The 19,058-nt window shown below is 40.1% G+C and overlaps 1 protein-coding gene across 1 annotated transcript in view; it reads left to right on the forward strand.

The window, feature by feature from the left end:
• Positions 1–19,058, forward strand: part of cltca (clathrin, heavy chain a (Hc)) — a 41,233-nt gene that overhangs the window by 20,572 nt on the left and 1,603 nt on the right. Inside the window, exons 11-31 of the mRNA XM_072658562.1 lie at positions 261–398; positions 592–756; positions 2,650–2,830; positions 3,337–3,500; positions 6,082–6,207; positions 6,332–6,474; positions 6,660–6,894; positions 7,435–7,557; positions 7,866–8,011; positions 8,116–8,299; positions 9,100–9,292; positions 9,414–9,571; positions 9,826–9,990; positions 10,138–10,245; positions 10,389–10,556; positions 10,893–11,042; positions 11,553–11,684; positions 11,856–11,966; positions 12,225–12,395; positions 14,667–14,888; positions 18,920–18,995. Of these exons, the coding sequence (XP_072514663.1) occupies positions 261–398; positions 592–756; positions 2,650–2,830; positions 3,337–3,500; positions 6,082–6,207; positions 6,332–6,474; positions 6,660–6,894; positions 7,435–7,557; positions 7,866–8,011; positions 8,116–8,299; positions 9,100–9,292; positions 9,414–9,571; positions 9,826–9,990; positions 10,138–10,245; positions 10,389–10,556; positions 10,893–11,042; positions 11,553–11,684; positions 11,856–11,966; positions 12,225–12,395; positions 14,667–14,888; positions 18,920–18,995 (3,259 nt within the window). The remainder of the gene's footprint in view (positions 1–260; positions 399–591; positions 757–2,649; positions 2,831–3,336; positions 3,501–6,081; positions 6,208–6,331; positions 6,475–6,659; positions 6,895–7,434; positions 7,558–7,865; positions 8,012–8,115; positions 8,300–9,099; positions 9,293–9,413; positions 9,572–9,825; positions 9,991–10,137; positions 10,246–10,388; positions 10,557–10,892; positions 11,043–11,552; positions 11,685–11,855; positions 11,967–12,224; positions 12,396–14,666; positions 14,889–18,919; positions 18,996–19,058) is intronic.

The following is a 19,058-nucleotide window of genomic DNA, read 5'->3' on the forward strand; positions in this document are numbered from 1 at the left end:
TTGTTTAGTGCGTCATAACAACACCGAAGAAATATGTGTATCTTTTTAATAATTTAGACCATTTGTAGAGAGCCTGTAAGGAACCCATATATCTGCATGAACAACAAGATTGAATTGCATCTGGTTATACTGATGAATAAATATATTAGTTTTTGCCAAAATATGAACTTTTTTTTAAGCCAGTCATACAACCATTTTGCCATATTCCCCTTACTTTTTTTTACTACCTATGATTTATCTTCTGTGCATTTCTGCTTCAGATTGTGGATGTGTTTATGGAGTATAACCTGATTCAGCAGTGCACCTCCTTCCTTTTGGATGCCCTGAAAAACAACCGCCCCTCAGAGGGGCCGCTCCAGACTCGTCTGCTGGAGATGAACCTCATGCATGCGCCTCAGGTCTGTACACACAAACGCACAAAAAACTATGCATGGTACATTTCAGCTACTTATGCACAACAGCAGGCTTAACCTATCTACAAACTCAAGAGCATGCAATCCTTGAAAACACCCTACCTGCCTTTTATGTACCTGTGAGGATCAGTGGCCTTTATGTGGTTCTGAGTGTTTGTGTATTTGGTGCCCTCTGTAGGTCGCTGATGCCATCTTGGGAAATCAGATGTTCACAAATTATGACCGTGCCCACATTGCCCAGCTGTGTGAGAAAGCAGGGCTGCTGCAGAGAGCACTGGAGCACTACACAGACTTGTATGACATCAAGCGTGCAGTCGTACACACGCACCTGCTCAACCCAGAGGTACATACTCTCTCACACACTTGCTTCATAGTTTTATAGAAAACAATGTCAATGCAGATTGTATTTATGCCAGTAGAAAATTACAGTCCACAACTGTAGGAGCTATTCCCTCACATATTTTGCCACACTACATAGTCCATTACAAAACACTGCCACAGCCCAGCTCAAAACCACTATGCTTCACTACTTCCCTGTGCATACAAAATAAAAAATAGATTTTTGTAGCCAGTATTAGAAAAAAGCTGTGTAGGTCTTTCAGGGCTGTTAATTTTCGTGCTTGCGAACAGCTAGGAGTGGTGCTTTGCAGTGAATGAATATCTGAGCCTGTCTATATCGGTCATTAATATGCATTTTGGGTCTGAGAAGCACCTTAATATACTTTGTTTGAATTCTGTTTTGACTAAAATGCATTTCCAGTCTGACCAGATGACATCTGATTTCGTACTTCCATTTTACTTCCTGTAAACGACGGTTTTTGATTCTAGTTTTCCTGCTCTGGAAGACTCTTCTTAGTTTAGAAGAACCATGGGTTCTGCAGCAAGGTGGAACAATAGAAGATTCCTGTAACTGCCCTCCTTGAAAATGTAAATAACTGTTTAACAGAGGACACTTGGCGTAGACAGAGGTTTAGGTCTGATTTACAGGTTCTTAAAACATAGAATGTGCATTTCCACATTGTAATTGCTCCAAGGCACAGGTGGTTTCCCCGGTTTGCCTTCAGGAGTACTGCTTTGCAGATGTATGCAAGCTGCACTGTCCGCTTTTGAATATAGCATCATGCTAGGGATGCCCCTCTTCTACACCTTTTTAGAGGTACCTAAAAGACCTCTGACTGAATGCTGGGTGTACAGCAGTACAGCAGCAATCTCCCTGGAATGTCTCACTTCTCCCTGTTCATGGTGTTATAGTGGTTAGATAAATTCAGGACAGGTGGCCTTCGGAAAATGCCTGGGCGCAGATCAGTCTCCTCAAGCTCCAAGACATTTCTCACCAGCCTTACCGGGAAGATGTTTGGTGCATTTGGACAGTGTGTCTGCAGTCCTTCACATCAGCCACTTGGAGACTCTACACTGTCCTGATCACTTCAGAGTAAAGCTTGTACGGGAAGGCAAAGGTAGATCTGTTTACCTTGTCTGTCACCTCATCAGTGTTCGAGGAGAACTTGATGGGCCAGGCTATCATCTCAAGTCTTGCTAGTAGTCCTGAGATGACCGTATCAACTGTGGATACCTCTGCTGCTTTCCTTATTGCACAGAAACGAGTAGAAGCTCCCAGTGGGTAAAGACCTTCCCTCCCCATGCACAAACTATGCTATACTAAATGCCAAAACCCTGTCCACTCAAGCCTTATGCGAAGACCGAAGACTCAAAGACAGATTGCTTACATTGGAGATGCATTTTCTTTTCAGCTCATGTTTGGCTGCTTTAGCTCATCAATGTAACAGGTTATGTGAGTAGTGGATGACTGACAGAGATTTTGGTCATTCGGAAGCTGGAAAAAGAACCTGGTCCTGGAGGAAGATTGTGTCCCAAGAACATATAGCCTCAATGAGGTCACGCAATGTATTGATCTTCCACATTTGGTTTGCACAGGAGAGATTCATACACTGCAAAGAAATGCCCCTGACGGCCATGTACTACTTACACAACTGTTTTTCTCTTAGTTACTTGGATGTCTTATAGTGGACCAAACTGTGTGTGCAGTAGTTGGTATTTAGTTATTTTTTTTGTTTTGAAAAATAGTAAATCTTAATCTTGTGCTTTGTTATTTTTGCTAAAAGGCACATTCAGTCAGAGGCACACTAAAATCTGAATCTGGACCTAGAACAGAACATACTTGAACAGATATTCACTTAACATTTGTTTGTCTCTCTCACTCTCTTTGTGTTCCTAGTGGTTAGTAAACTTCTTTGGCTCTCTGTCAGTGGAGGACTCTCTGGAGTGTCTGAGAGCCATGCTCTCTGCCAACATCAGACAGAATCTTCAGATTTGTGTTCAGGTGGCTTCCAAATACCATGAGCAGCTCTCCACTCAGGCCCTCACTGAGCTCTTCGAGTCCTTCAAGAGCTTTGAGGGTAAGTGGATAGGGGAGCCACTAACAATTAACTCTTTTAATCTTTCAATAAGGTTGTAAATTTATACTTTTTTTCCATTAACCTGTTTTAAACAGACAAAACGTATATACTAGTCTTTTCATCAGAAATTATTTCTCAGTGCACTGTTCTTAAAGTAGGCAAAAGAAGCAGATCATTATCTGTTCTTTTGATCAATGCTGAGCCATGGTCATCTTAATAAATAGCTTGTGAAATCATCTGTTGAATGATGCATTGACCCCAGTCTCTGTCCCTGCTCTCCTTCTCAATATGGCATAAGATGTAGCCTGCTGTGTAGCCAGCTAAGTAGGACAGAAGCCTTGGCAATCAATGCAAGCAGCATTACTTGCCCTCTGGCCCTGAACAAGTGCCTTGGTTAGCAGAAAAAGCATCCTTTTAATAGTCAGTCTAAAGCAGATAATATTTTAGATGTTTGACTTCATGCTCAAGAACAGAGAGATACTCTTCCATATTTCATGGCTCCTCAGGTCTGTTCTACTTCCTTGGCTCCATTGTGAACTTCAGCCAGGACCCAGAGGTTCATTTCAAATACATCCAGGCCGCTTGCAAGACGGGCCAGATCAAGGAGGTGGAGCGAATCTGCCGCGAGAGCAACTGCTACGACCCTGAACGCGTCAAGAACTTCCTCAAGGTACGGCCAAGGCGCTGTCAGGAAACTAGGGTGATCTCCAGCCAGCCACAAAAGCACACTGAATCCCATTTCTTTTTCAATAGTTCCCTTTCCATCTTTTTATTTATTTTTTTTTTTTATTTACTTTTTTCATTTATTGCCTTTTTCTCGAGTTATACCCTCAGAGCTCTACCATGGATCTGTCTGCCTTTTTGTTTTTCTCTGTTTTGGCTTCTGTAGCATTGGTCTTGTGGTTTCTGTTCAGATAGTTGACGTTATTCCCCCAACAGAAATGTGTTGTTTTTTTGTTGTTTTTTTCTCCACATATTCACTTACAGTAACATTTGGTTTGAAGTAGCAAATCATTAGCCTGCCTGTAATGATTTAGTGAAAGTGCCACTTAAAGTACCACTGATTTTTACACTAAAAGGAAAAGAAACTGAAAATTTGTAGTCAAAGCATGTTGTAGCATAACACTGGTTCTGTTTTGGTTTTATTTGCTACTTCACATGCCCCAGTGGATTAGGTAGTCTTTAGCTTGTAGTTGGTAGGACGTCAACATGAATTTCTCTCCTGATGGTGGTTATTATCTCTTATGCTTGTCACCTGTATCTTTGGAATGGGCAGGACATGAATCAGGTAATTTTAACCCACAAGTACAGGGTCTCCCCCCCCCCCCTTTTTTTTTTTTCTCTTCACTTGTCATTCCTCCCTTACTCCCAATGGCTAGTTTGAGGATTAATACTGGGGTTGGTGTGTGTTTGTGTGTGTGTAAGATGCAACTACAAGGTATCTTTTTTACAATGTAAAAAGTAAAACCTATTGGTACAGTTGTATGCAAAATATGAGCCCCCCTGATTAAATGACATGCTTGTTAAGAGCACACTTGACAGAGTTGTATAGAGAGTCAGTTGTAGAGATTGATTGATGGACAGAAAAATAAAAAGGTTTTAATAGGATAGATGGAGATTTTTTTTTGCTTAATTTAATATTATAGAGGAAAACTACTTTAAAAAAGGAATAACCTTTTGTAAATACTACTTTTTTGTTGTATGTTTATTCTTTCTTTATGTTAAATTAAGCACTTAAATTTTGGTTTGTTCATTCAACCTAAAAAAAAAAAAGACTTAACAAGCAATTTACAAACAAAATTAACAAACAATTGAACTAGTTTATTCCCAGTTCAGGTGCGATTTCACCACATGACTGGCTATTAGCATTTCAGCTTCCAAATCCTGTATGTCTGTGTTGGTGTGTGTTTGTGACTGGCTATGACTAGTTGGTAGATATTCCATTACATTTCTTCTCTGAAGAAACTGAAGTCACAGTTGGATGTTCGTGTTTATCTTCCAGCAACCCAGGTCTATGTGGAGTAGTATATTTACTTAACAGATTTTACTTATATTTACTTACATTGTACTTTTAAATTCCCACCTCAGTGCTATAATCTGGGTGACATAAATCTAAACTGTGACCTTAGTACAGAGCTGCAGCAAAACTTTGCACTGTGTAGATATAGTTTGTTCCAGCATTTGTACTTGTGCGGGGGTCTTTTGCTCTTGCTTTCCTTTTGGTTTTGGTTTTCCCGTGGCTAGAGTGCACAATCCCAGTTCATTAATCCTGTTTTCGATGGCCGTCACTTTAGTGGCTACAAAGTTTGTGTTTGGCAAACTTTAAGAAAGCGAGCCAACAGAGGGAGCTCTTACACTACCCAATCGGAGCCTGAGAAACTCCTTAGTGGTTTTTATTTAGCTCATTTGCCCTACTTTATTTCTGTGTTACTCTGTCCATTCAGTAGAGAGCCATTTTATCTGTGGTGGACTACTCAGCCATTCGTTCTAACCTCTTTGAAAATGCGATGGTCTTCCCATTTGTTATGAAAGCACATTTGGTTGTTGAAGTATTTCTTGATATTGTGCCATTATGAATCACACTGGAGAGTTAATGCAGTTAGAAAATGATGCCACAATCTCATTTTCAGTGATTCTAGTTTCATTTTTGTGTTTTTATTTATTTTTATATTTTTTTATTTTCTCCCCCCTGTAATGTTGCAGTCAAATCTGCTGAGTAGATACTGAATTTATACATTCAGCTCTTTTATTAATAAGTTAATCTCAGCAACTGAATGAATAAAAGGTGGTTATTTTACATTGCGCTCCTTGATATACAGTGGACATATTGCTATAATATGTCATGCACAATGATCAATGACTTCGCAAAAGTTTATAAAACACTTGCTAACAATTCATACTTCCAATAGATTTCTCTGATACATATTTAATATCCAGTGCTTCTAAATTTCTAAATTTGCTTATTCATTTAGAACAAGTTTAGTTCATCATTTTAACCCTAATTTAATTTTAGGTTTAATCAGGTTTAAACAAAAAAAATATTTTTTCAAATTCTAGAAGGGCAAAATCTCCCTCGTCCCAGCTTGAGGAACTTTTGGCTTTAAATGTTCTGTGGTGATTGGCTCAGTTTGTATCATGACCTCAGATAATTAAAAGCAGAGAGACTCTGCAGCAGATTAGGCTACAGTCATTGTGAAAGGGCACTTAATGTGGGATGTAACCATGTCATTCTTCACTTATTTGATGTACAGGAGGCTAAACTCACCGACCAACTGCCCCTCATCATTGTATGTGATCGCTTTGACTTCGTCCATGACTTGGTGCTCTACCTGTATCGCAACAACCTCCAGAAGTACATAGAGATCTATGTGCAGAAGGTGAGTGAGTTACTGCACTGCTCAAAGAGGAATGTTACTCTGGTGATGTAATGGTACATTTAAGACCCAACTTCTGGGACTTGTTTGTCTGAATCTGTGTGTTTGTGTGCATTTTTTTCTTTAGGTGAACCCCAGTCGTCTTCCAGTGGTGATCGGTGGGCTGTTGGATGTGGATTGTTCTGAGGATGTGATTAAGAACCTGATCCTAGTGGTGAGGGGCCAGTTCTCCACTGATGAACTAGTGGCTGAGGTGGAGAAGAGGAACAGGTACAGTCCATACCTCTTCTAAGCTCACTCTAATGTTCTCTTCCAAACTTTTTGTTGGTGGCATTGGAGTTAGTTGTCATTGAGTGTTCAAGTGTGTGTAAGTAAAAAGCAACTCCAAGGTTGTCAAGCAAAAACTCGAGGAACATAAAAGTTTACTCTGTGTTTTAAATTTTTTTTGTGCCCAGACTGAAGCTGCTGCTGCCTTGGCTGGAGGCTCGTATCCATGAAGGCTGTGAGGAGCCCGCTACCCACAATGCCTTGGCCAAGATATACATTGACAGCAACAATAACCCAGAGCGCTTCTTGCGGGAGAACCCCTACTATGACAGCCGTGTGGTGGGAAAATACTGCGAGAAAAGGGACCCCCATCTGGCCTGTGTGGCCTACGAGAGAGGCCAGTGTGACCAGGAACTTATCAGTGTAAGTGTTTGTGGTGCTGTGCTCTGAGACAGATTTGTTTGTTTGTTTATTTTCTACCTCACCTCATCGGAGAACTAAGACTTTATATTTATTTCTAAAATCTGTGAACAATTGTCCATACATAAATAGGTACCATTCAGACATGCATATATAGATTATAGTCATATGAGGGGGTGTGAATCGGTGATGGCCACAGGGAAATAAAATGTTTCTGATGTCTTGTTAGTCGCTTACTGTAAAAGGAAAGAACAAACTTTGGACAGTTCTGGATCAGGTGTCCTTTGCCACAATGTCTGCGTGGCCCAGAGCCCTAGTTATTTCAAAAGCAAAACAATGTTAGAATATTTTGGCATATATGCATATGTATAGTTTGTCCAAAAACTATGAAATTTTATCCTGAACACACAACAATTAAGCATACATGCACTGATTAAATATGCATGATGCATTTTATGTCATGTCCTAATGTGCCTTCTATGGTTCTATATATTTCTCCATTGGCAAAAAATAGATGTTTTGCATTTGTTTGTTTGCTTGCAGGTGTGTAATGAGAACTCCTTGTTTAAAAGTCTGTCTCGTTATCTGGTTCGTCGCCGGGATCCCGAGCTGTGGGCTAGTGTGCTGCTTGAAACCAACCCCTTCAGGAGGCCTCTGATTGACCAAGTGAGGAGACTTGACTTTTATCCCATTGATGAGAATGCAGGCTGATTTTAATATATAGTTTTAATGCCTGGTTACAGGTTCTTGTTGTATTTACTCCTTTCTTATCAGAAACAGTGTTTGCTTGTCTGATATCTAAATGTCTTATGCTACCTTACACTGTGGTGGGTGTTTTGTTTTTTTTCGTTTTGTTTTTTTTTTCTCCTTCTTTTCCTTTCTCCTTCTCTGAACGCAGGTGTTTTTCAATTCTAAGGACTTCTGTAGTTGTAAAAATGTTAACATTTTTCAAAAATTTTGTTGCTCTGTGACAGGTGGTGCAGACTGCACTGTCAGAGACTCAGGACCCAGAGGAGGTGTCCGTCACGGTCAAGGCCTTCATGACAGCTGACTTACCAAATGAACTCATAGAACTTCTGGAAAAGATTGTTTTGGACAACTCTGTATTCAGTGAACACAGGTACGCTGATCTAAAACCAAATCATAACTCCCTTCATATTTTGTTTCTCCTAGGCAGTTAGCAATCAGTGCCTTTTTTATTATTATTATTATTTTTTTTTATAGAAACCTACAGAACTTGCTGATTTTGACAGCCATCAAAGCTGACCGAACGCGTGTCATGGAGTACATTAACCGCTTGGACAACTATGATGCTCCTGACATTGCCAACATTGCCATCAGTAGTGAACTCTTCGAGGAGGCCTTTGCTATTTTCAGGAAATTTGATGTGAACACCTCAGCGGTGCAGGTATGCAGTATAAAACCATTCCAACTCTAATTATCAGATCCGGAATGACCGGACAGGCCTGCTGAAATGCCTACGTAAATATGTGAATGTGGCAGTCATCTCAAGATTATAATGACCTATTTGAAAATATTGATATATGAAAGTGTTTTTTTTTTTTTGCAATAGAACACTGTATACAATACGCTGTAACTAGAGATGGACTGATCAGTGTTTTCAAGTGTTTCATTGAAGTAAGATGTATGTGTAATGGGCAATGAAGTGATGCACAGTCAGATACGGGAGCGGTTTTAATCACTGGTTTTGATTTTGAGTGTGATACGTATTGCCATCTAGGGTTTGAATGAGAAACTGCATCTTGTGACCTTGTGCAACGCTGTAAGAGAATGCTGCAGCATCTTGCGAAATATGGATCATGTGATCTGACCAGCTCTCGGGATCGGCCAATTGCTGATTGCATATTTGGGCTGAAAATCGACAAATACTGATACATAGCCAGTTGATCTTTCCAATTATAACTCTTGTATCATATGCATCACCAGGGTCTTGCCGGTACACCGCCCTAGTTTAAATGCTATCAGATCACCCTTTTTCAGTGACCCAGTGGTTGATGGATTGTAGTTGCCACTTCCACATTGCAGACTTGGATTTGACTGCTTGCCTGGGCAAGCACACAACACTATCAATGAGAGACCTTTGGCAAGACGCTACATTTTTCTAATTCTGTAATGCGATTTAATAGCTAAATGTACCTTTTTAAAGATCAACAAAGTATGAACTCTGCATTCACACCCTTATTCCAGGTTCTGATCGAGCACATTGGTAACCTAGACCGAGCATACGAGTTTGCAGAGCGTTGCAATGAGCCAGCTGTGTGGAGCCAGTTGGCTAAGGCTCAGCTCCAGAAAGGCCTGGTCAAAGAGGCCATCGATTCTTACATCAAGGCTGACGACCCCTCTGCTTACATGGAGGTGGTGCAAGCAGCTGATCAGAGCGGTAAGGGGAAGTTTGAGGCCAAGACCAATCCTGGTTAATTGAACAGGCCCTTATCATTTTTACTGTACATATGTGCCTTGCTTTGAGAGGGGAATTTATAAATAAGTGTTTCTGTTCTCAGGTAATTGGGAGGACTTGGTGAAGTTTCTGCAGATGGCTCGTAAAAAAGCAAGAGAGTCGTACGTGGAGACTGAGTTGATCTTTGCTCTTGCTAAAACCAACCGACTGGCTGAGCTGGAAGAGTTTATTAATGGTCCCAACAATGCCCACATCCAGCAGGTAATCATGCGTTCGTGAAGATGTTAGATGGTGCTATCTTCTCCTATCTTCTGCATGCAGAAATTAATAATTATATGAAAGAAATAAAAAACATTGAAATATGAAAATAAAACATTTGATAAATAAAGTTCATCATGTTCAATCATGTGCATTTTAGTAGAAGTGCTCAGACTGTTACATTGTGTTTTGAATATAAACGATAGCATTTATCTATAAATCGTTGTTGAATGCATGCTCATCTTGTTTCTTCAAAGGTTGGTGATCGTTGCTACGATGAGAAGATGTATGAGGCTGCCAAGTTACTCTACAACAATGTGTCAAACTTTGGCCGCCTGGCCTCCACCCTGGTTCACCTTGGAGAATACCAGGCTGCGGTGGATGGAGCTCGCAAAGCTAATAGCACACGCACATGGAAGGAGGTGAGCTAATTAGATGTCATGGTTTTATCAGTGATTTGCATAACTAGACAGTATCATTGTATTCATGTCATATGTATTCAGTCACTGAAGCATAAGCTGTATATATATAAGTAGCACAGTGTAATTTGTCTTAATTGCTTGCTCTAGGTGTGCTTTGCCTGTGTGGATGGCAAAGAGTTCAGACTGGCACAGATGTGCGGCCTTCACATCGTGGTCCATGCAGATGAACTGGAAGAGCTGATCAACTACTACCAGGCAAGCATGACTTAAAAATTAAAAAGGCTAATGATAACTGGGACACTTTTCTGTTATTAGTACATATTTTGTGATTGCGTATTTTGGGGTTCCTTATCTTCAAAAGTGGTGTTCACGTGTTCTGTGGTTGCTGCTCTGTGTAGGACCGTGGTTACTTTGAAGAGCTGATCACCATGCTGGAGGCGGCTTTGGGACTGGAACGTGCTCACATGGGCATGTTCACAGAACTGGCCATTCTCTACTCCAAATTCAAACCTCAGAAGATGAGAGAACACCTGGAGCTCTTCTGGTCCAGGGTCAACATCCCAAAGGTACTACATCAGTAGACAGCACTGTCTGGGTTAGTGAGGCTAATTAGTCAGCTTAAGGTCTAAGAATTTGATTTGATGTTTGTATTTAGGTGTAGGTAAAGAAATGTTTAAACCCTATTCTGCTATTCTGCGATCAGTCGTTGTTTAGATCTAGGATGGAAATAGACGCCTGCAGGTAGGCAGACCTCTCGGGAAGGTTGGTGATCAGTGGTCTAACCTGCCCTGTGCAACTGAAGAGAACAAATTTTAGCCACTGAAGACTTATACTAAAACAGAAAAAACATCACATCCCCAGTGGTGTGCGAAGGGAATTTAAATTTCAAACTTGTTTTCCAGGTGCTGCGGGCAGCGGAGCAGGCTCATCTGTGGGCAGAACTGGTCTTCCTGTACGACAAGTATGAGGAATACGACAATGCAATCATCACTATGATGAACCACCCCACAGATGCCTGGAAGGAAAGCCAGTTCAAGGATATCATCACCAAGGTGCAACTCAACGAACACTTTCACTGCAATTCATAGAATGTAGGGTTGTGGGTTCGATTCCCGGGCTCGGCAAGCTGCCACTGTTGGGCCCTTGAGCAAGGCCCTTTACCCTCTCTGCTCCCCGGGCGCTGGAGTTGGCTGCCCACCGCTCTGGGTGTGTGTGTGTACTCACTGCCCCTAACACGTGTGTGTGTGTGTGTGTGTGTGTGTGTGTGTGTGTGTGTGAGTGTGTGTTCACTACCAGATGGGTTAAATGCGGAGGACACATTTCGCTGTACAGTGTACAGTGACAAATACGTGCACCTTTACCTTTACCTTTTTAGTCCTGTTGATCTTGACTAGTGGTATTGCGTGCCATTGCAGCAGCAAGAAAAAATTTGCTGGTGTTGCATAACTGGAGCTTGAGTGAAGTGGTTTGTGGCACGTCTCCAAAGAGCCCTGACCCCTTTTTAGTCTGGAAGCTGTCTTCATGACTTTTTTTTTTTTTTTTTTTGCTCTGTCTGTGTTTAGGTAGCCAATGTGGAGCTATATTATAAAGCAGTCCAGTTTTACTTGGAGTTCAAGCCCTTGTTGCTGAATGATCTTCTTATAGTGCTCTCACCAAGGCTGGACCACTCTCGTGCAGTCAACTTCTTCAGCAAGGTAAGATGGAACCAGGGCTGTTTTACATCTGCCTTTAGATCTAATGGTGCTGAATCAGAATTTGTCATTATGCTTTTCATATGTTTAAGTATTTCAGTCATATGAATATTTATATGGTATAGCTATGGAAATATTCATTTTTTAATGCTTTCTTTCCCAATTACTCTGAAGGTTAAGCAGCTCCCATTGGTCAAACCCTACCTGCGATCTGTACAGAACCATAACAACAAGTCTGTCAACGAAGCACTTAACAACCTCTTCATTACAGAGGAAGACTACCAGGTCAGAGGCAAAGATTAATTTCTCGATTTACATTGAGATCGACAAAATCTTTTCTGCCTTTATTCAGAAGTGGCCCTATTGTTTTGTTTGGTTTTCCTGAACCTGCTGTGTAATTGAAAATAACTGTCAATTTCTAGTCTAATTGAAAAATAATATTTTTATGCAAAAACAAATGGCCATAAATATTGGATCAGCTTTCACAAATGCTGGTTTTTCTTTTTTTTCCTTTTTGCTTCATTTTCCCTTACCGAAATACAGGCACTTAGAACATCTATAGATGCATATGATAACTTTGACAACATTGCACTGGCTCAGCGTCTCGAAAAGCATGAGCTCATTGAGTTCAGAAGAATTGCTGCCTACCTCTTTAAAGGCAACAACCGCTGGAAACAGAGTGTGGAGCTCTGCAAGAAGGACAAACTGTACAAGGTATGTCATGTGTTGTAGCTTACCTAAACTAACATTTGCACCTGTAGTTAGACAAACCTGATCAGGAATCTAAAGGAAAGAAGCAAAACAATCTTTCTGTATTCTTTGTATGGCGAAGATCTCCCAAATAATCTTATTATAAAATGTTTTGGCTTAAAAACTTAGACTCTGCCCTTCAGGCCTGATTTTCAATATAAATAGTTTTTTTTCTCTTTTTACTGCTTTCTAAAGCTTGTTGAATATATTAATATGGGATATTAAGTTTTATGGCAGTTCAACATGACCCCATTTCCTAAATACGATTATAGCTTCTGTTACCATGGCAGTCATGGGATGATATCTTTAGAACCCCTCAGGACACTTCGGATGATTCCCCTGAAAAGTACAGCAGTGTATCATAATATGTAGATTTGAGTAGAGAAACTGTGGATAAGTAAATGCATTACTGTTTGTGCTTGTATGTGATTAAAGAGCACTTATTTTTGTAATAAGTGTCTGTGTGCATTAAACATTTGGGAAGACCATGTGTCTAGATGTAGAACACAAATGACAGCCCTCACTTGAAGGATGTTTTTGTTGTTCACTATAATGTTTACTTTTTAAAGGATGATCAGATTTGAAGAACCAAAACATTTCATTTGTCTGTTTTTGGTTGGAATTGAGGTTTGTTTTGAAATTAGGCCTACAGCCGCATTTATGGTTTGGGCTAGGCCTAGGAACATGGTCAGCACAGGGCTTAGGTTTTCAAAGAAATACAGTCAGGCTGATATGTATTTGGCTAGTTTTTTTGTCTGTTTTTTTTTTTTTTTTTTTGCCTTCGAGAGGATTTAAAAGAGTTTAAAATTTTGCAATGATCAGAAGCGGAATTAGGAATCGTACCTCCATATTCAAAAGTAATTGGACAATGTGGATGAGTAAATGCATTTGGTTTTGGTAGCTTTTGCATTTGGTAGCTGTCCATGGCAGCAGTCAGTATGCGGTCCAAGAGGTAAAGAAGCAAGTAAAAGAGGCTAACCTTAGGCTGAATAAACAAAAACCTGTCTGAGAAATAGCAGAACTTTTGTGGTGGCCAAAGCAAAAATGTAGTGCAGCTTTTAAGAGAAGAAACCAACATCTAGTCAAATCAAGAATACTCTTGAGGATCATTGAAAATCATTGTAATGGTCTACAATCAAGAGACTCCATTAATGTAAAACAGCGTTCATCTATTTCAAGATGCAAACCACTAGTAACCGTTAAGAACAGAAAGGTCAGATTAGACTACTAGATTTAGATTGAAAGCGCATCATCTGTCATACGTTGAAGGCACTGTTATGACGTGACCTGGGCTTGTATGGCGTTTCTAGTGAACCTGAGTCACTGGTGTATATTGAAAGTAACGCAAGACCTTCTTAAGGCAAAGAAAGTTTATTTTCTTAAATACAGTGTTGGTCATCTGACGCCTGGTTCATCATCTAGCCATGCAGACTGCCTTTTGGGAAAGATCTTTGGGAGCTTGTGGTACTATAATAGGATGCTTCCGTTCCTGTTCACCTTAGCTGGTAAAATTTCTTGTGGAAAAAGAAGTGGAAGTGTTTAGCAACCACAGCAACTCAGCCACAAAGTGACAGACCACGTAAAGTTACGGAGCGAGTAATGGCAATGGGTTTCCATGGTCGAGCAGCTGCATGCAAGCCTTACATCAAGAAGCACAATGCAAAGCGTTGAAGTTGCACACCACCAGTGGAACCCCACCACTTGAACTTTTTGAGTTGCTGGGATTCCTAAATGCTTCCATTTTTCAATAATACCATGCACAGCATCTGATGAAGTGGTGTAAAGCAATGGACCTGAACCACTACTGGACCTCCTGTTAGGTGTAATGTGTAGGTGTCCCAATACGTTTGTCCATGTAGTGTATTAAAATGTTTTGTTTGTCCAAAACCTTGAAGCCTGCTAAAAAGGGGGACAATACAAATCTGATTACTAAACAGTCAATGCAACGCCTACGCTTCAAATATATCTTGATTGGATCATTTCAAATCAATTGAAGTGGTGTACAGAATCACTGTCAATACTTATGCATGTTTTTGCGAGCACTTAAGTCAAGGCTTGGTCTTAAGTGAGATTGCATTAAAGAAATCCATAATTGTGACAATAGTAGTAGGACGTTGGTATAGGGACAGATTTTTTGCAGCACTTGCGTTTATAAGAATAGATGTGTTATACTTTTTATATGAATACTATAATACTTTGTTTTTTTTTATAATTAAATATCATAATTTTTTTCAGGATGCCATGCAGTATGCATCAGAATCAAAGGACACAGAGCTTGCAGAGGAGCTGCTGCAGTGGTTCCTGTTAGAACAGAAGAAGGAATGCTTCGCTGCCTGCCTCTTCACCTGCTACGACCTCCTCCGGCCTGACGTGGTGCTGGAGACTGCCTGGAGGCACAACATCATGGACTTCTCCATGCCATACTTCATTCAGGTTATGAGGGAGTACCTTAGCAAGGTAAGAATGCTGTGTACACACCTTTGTCTTCAGGCTTTGTTCATGGAGCCACAACCTCTTCTCCATATAGGTCAGACACTTGTGTTTGTGGTCCAGGCCTAGATGATGACATGCTATAAATATATATTACATTATAAAAAATACAAAAAATAAAAGGAAAAAAAGAAAAGAAAAGTTAGTTCTGTGATAAGAGAAATACAAGAGATAAGAGATATGAGCAGTAATCTCTGTACAGTTCAGATTTCTACTTTTCTTTTTATCAGACAGCACATGTGGATAAAGATTGAATGCCTGTGACCAGTTTTTGTAGTGGCTTCTCAACCAATGACCAACTGTCTACGAAGGTCGAAGGCATACATGATTAAGCAAAAATGACATCTGAAATATAGGGGGTTTGTTTACAGATTACTTGATAGAGACATCAGCTGTACAACTGATTTTAAATTGGGTAATATTCCTGAAGAAGCTGTACGTGCTATGCAAGTGCTGAACTGGTTTCTGTACCAATTATGTTCAGAGTTCAGAAGCATGTTTTAGCCCTTACCTAGCCAGATTGACCACTAATGGAGTAGGATTACACATTGGTGGGAAGAAGCTAAAACTAACAATTAGAGAAACATTCCTGAAGATAATTTTACAATGTTTGCTAAAACCGAATCACCAATTGGCAGCCAAAAAAAGTTTGATACAGATGATCTGCCCTGTTAAAATGAGCATGGTTCATTTAATTTCATTTGCCTTTAACCCTTCCCCCTCCCCTCACAAAATAGGTTGACGATAGTCTCCCAGAGTTTCAGGTAGTAATTTCATGGATTTGTCATTAAAAAAAACCAACAACAACAAAAAAAAAAACAACACGGAACTTAATCACTCCAACACAACAAATTGCACTTGGATTCAATCGACATCAATAAACGGTATTTGGGATCTAATCACTCTCCTACTAAGTAGTCCACACTCCAGCTAAGTAGCTGTCACCATATGATCCAATAAATTTTAAACACTGGAGTATTGCATGTCTTTGTGAGGTAATATTTTCTTTTAAAAATACACCATCTGTTAGATTTGTCACCTAATGTATCTACATAAGAACCACTAGGAATAAATTTAATTTCAGTTGCAATTTATAAAAATACCACAACCTCATTAGGCTTGTCAGTGTTTCATTCTTTTATCATGGGATTTTATTGCCCATGCTACCTCTACATGTGGGTCCTGGCATGGGAAGGTTTAGGAACCCTTTTTGTGGAGGGTGTTTGAGATGCATAAACTAGGTTTACTGAATAATCTATGCTTTGGATTGGAATATTGCTTCTGTTTCTCTGTTCTCTTCTCAAAAAGGTCATCATTGCTGTGATTCTTTCACTTCCAGTGCATCTGGTTTATGAAAAGTTTTATATTTAGTATTTTTGTTTATTTATTTTCTAACCTTTTTACATTTCCTTTTAGGTTGATTCAGTTAAAAAGAAGGTGAAGATGATCTTTCTCTCCCCCTATTTTTCTTTAGCTTTGTTTTTCTTTAAGCCTGGTGACATGAATTGTTGAGACGCTGCATGATGTTTTTTTTGTTGGTTGTTGTTGCTACTGAAGCGTTACACAGCCTTTTCTAAACCTCACACATGCACAGTGCCCTTCCTTTAAAGCCTACGTAAATCATAGCTGAGTTTTTAGTGAGCACTGCAGAATAGACCTGTAGTTACTAAGGCAATGCCTTAGTTCTATCTACATCACAGTCCTGCTGTGTCTGCTACTATTTCTCTGTCCTGAAACAGACGTATGGATCAGATTGGGCAGAGCGGATATGCATCCAATTCTGTACCAGCCACCGGACAGTAATAGCTTTTTATCTGTTTTTATTATAGCTTTTATTACCTGCTGAATAAGATCTTAGTTCTTCAGCATTGTAATGCAGAATTCCTGTCGGGGTGCAGCCATGCAGAGGTTTGGTTTCCTTCATTCAACCCTCAAAAGCTTATTAATGGAATCCTTTGTCAAATGAGGTAAAATACTAAACCCTGCAGTGCTCTGGCAGCCTAGGGCTGGTCTGATGCTAAAGATCTACCACCTTGTACAATTCAGCTTCAACACTAATCCTCATTTTATAGCCTTTAGAAGTCCTTGATCAGCTGAATGGGGTGTGCTTGATTTGAGTGAGAGATTTTACCATCTGACTCCAGTCGCTTGGTTATTATAGTTAAGGGAAGCACCTCTGTCTGCAAGACTGCTAAAGTTGTGAATTGCATGGGCTGTGGCATCAAAAATGTATGCTAGTTAATGTACAGATGCTGTGTGAGATGACTATGAAGGGGGACTTTGCCTCTTTTGTGTTAGGAGGGTTATCTCAATAGTGTTGTGGAATTATTTGGACCTTCATAGATTAAGATGCCTCAGTTAATTTTGTCGAAATATTTGTCATGCTCTATGACCATTTCTCACGCTCCCTCTAAAGATGCATATTCCCTCTTAAATGTGTATAGAGTGAGTACAGTGAGTGCCTGTGAACTTGGACCTTATGGCCATATATGTGCACTTTTACTGACTGCAGCCCAGGTGTTGGCCTGTCAGCTATGCTCAATCCCAAGGCTGCCCAATCTTATCCGCAAAGGGCCGGTGTGGCTGCAGGTTTTCAGCAAAGCAGAAGCACATGCGATCAGTTGCTTGCCACACTGGCCCTTTGTGGATACGATTGCCCACCCTGCTCAATCCATCCATGGGATCGCCGTAGGACCAAATCCCATTCTTTTTTAGTTGTGGCCATCATTTCAAAAAGTAGAAGGTAGCTGACAAACTGTGCATAAGAGCATGTGTTATAGTCTGTAACCTCATCTTTAAAATAAATACACATATACGGTAGGTGTACCTGAACAAACAGACTGGGACTGTAGTATCTATTAAACTGCCAGCTTGAATGTCTCTGCATTGGCTGTGTATGAATAACTGCTAATGCAATTTTTTGTTTCTATTTATTGATTGCGCATTGGTATCATGGTTTGAGTCCACAAAAGCCATCTTACTGACCTGGAAGGAAGGCTAACTACCTTATTTGCATAATTTAGCCAAAGACTGATTGATTTACTCATGCCTGCTTTTCTGTGTTTAGGAACAGTTTTTGCCTATCCATGCATTAATGGGCATGATGAACCTAAAGTGTTTCTTTTTATGTTCTTTAACTGTATCCAGGTTTTTTTTTCCACTAAAGGCTTACCTGTAATTTTAAATGTTCTAGTGACATTCGGAGGCCATGCTGAAGCCCTGGATACCTATTTGCCTCATGTGTTTAATGATTTCTGCCAGCTTGCTTATGTCTTCATATAACCCAGTTGATTCTGACACTCCTAAGCTTGTGTGAAATTTGTGATGCTTAAGCCTTGTGCCTGCTTCACTTTAGTCGTCCTGTTGAGACAGCACCCAAGACGCAAATGCCACATGTAGAACTGCCTGGACTGCTTTTGTTAGCTTGCTTGCTAACAGACATGCTGATTATTCAGTGATCCGTTACTGGCCAGGAAGAAAGTGAGCGGCTAATTGTCCAGTTACATTTGGCCTCTAGAACGAGAGAGAACAGGTCATGGAATTCCAGCTCACAGCTGTACCTTGATGATAATCATTTAAAATGCAATGTGCCACAACCACAAAACAGCAAAAAATTGTCACAAATGATTGCACTGACCACAAAATCACTCAACATTCAACATCAACATTTTTCTCTTTGGCCTGTTTGTATTTTGCATTGATTGCCTAATGGGGTTGGTTCTCTACGTACTGATTCTGTCTAAACTATGGGGATATTATAGTCGAGAGGTGGGACCATGGTCTGCAGCCCTACTGATCTGAATGCATCTTGTTCTCTGCTAAATTGTTTTTATATAATTTTGCCTTCATGGTTTACCCTAAACAGAAGTTGCTAGGCATGGTCCCACTGATCAGTTGTATTAATTGCTTGAATAATATAATTGAATGAAGAATATATTTTTCAGTGTCCTGCGATCTTTGAGAGATACTGACATTTTAAATGTTCTGATTGTTTAAAGGTGGACAAGCTGGAGACTTCCGAGTCTTTAAGGAAACAGGAGGAACAGGCAACAGAGACACAGCCCATTGTTTATGGTCAGTTAAAATCAGTTACTTGAGCGTTACTCAGGTGTGACCTTGATGCATGCTTAAAAAAAT

The sequence above is a fragment of the Salminus brasiliensis genome, chromosome 16 (genome assembly GCF_030463535.1).
Source record: "Salminus brasiliensis chromosome 16, fSalBra1.hap2, whole genome shotgun sequence".
In the NCBI taxonomy this organism is placed as follows: Eukaryota; Metazoa; Chordata; class Actinopteri; order Characiformes; family Bryconidae; genus Salminus; species Salminus brasiliensis.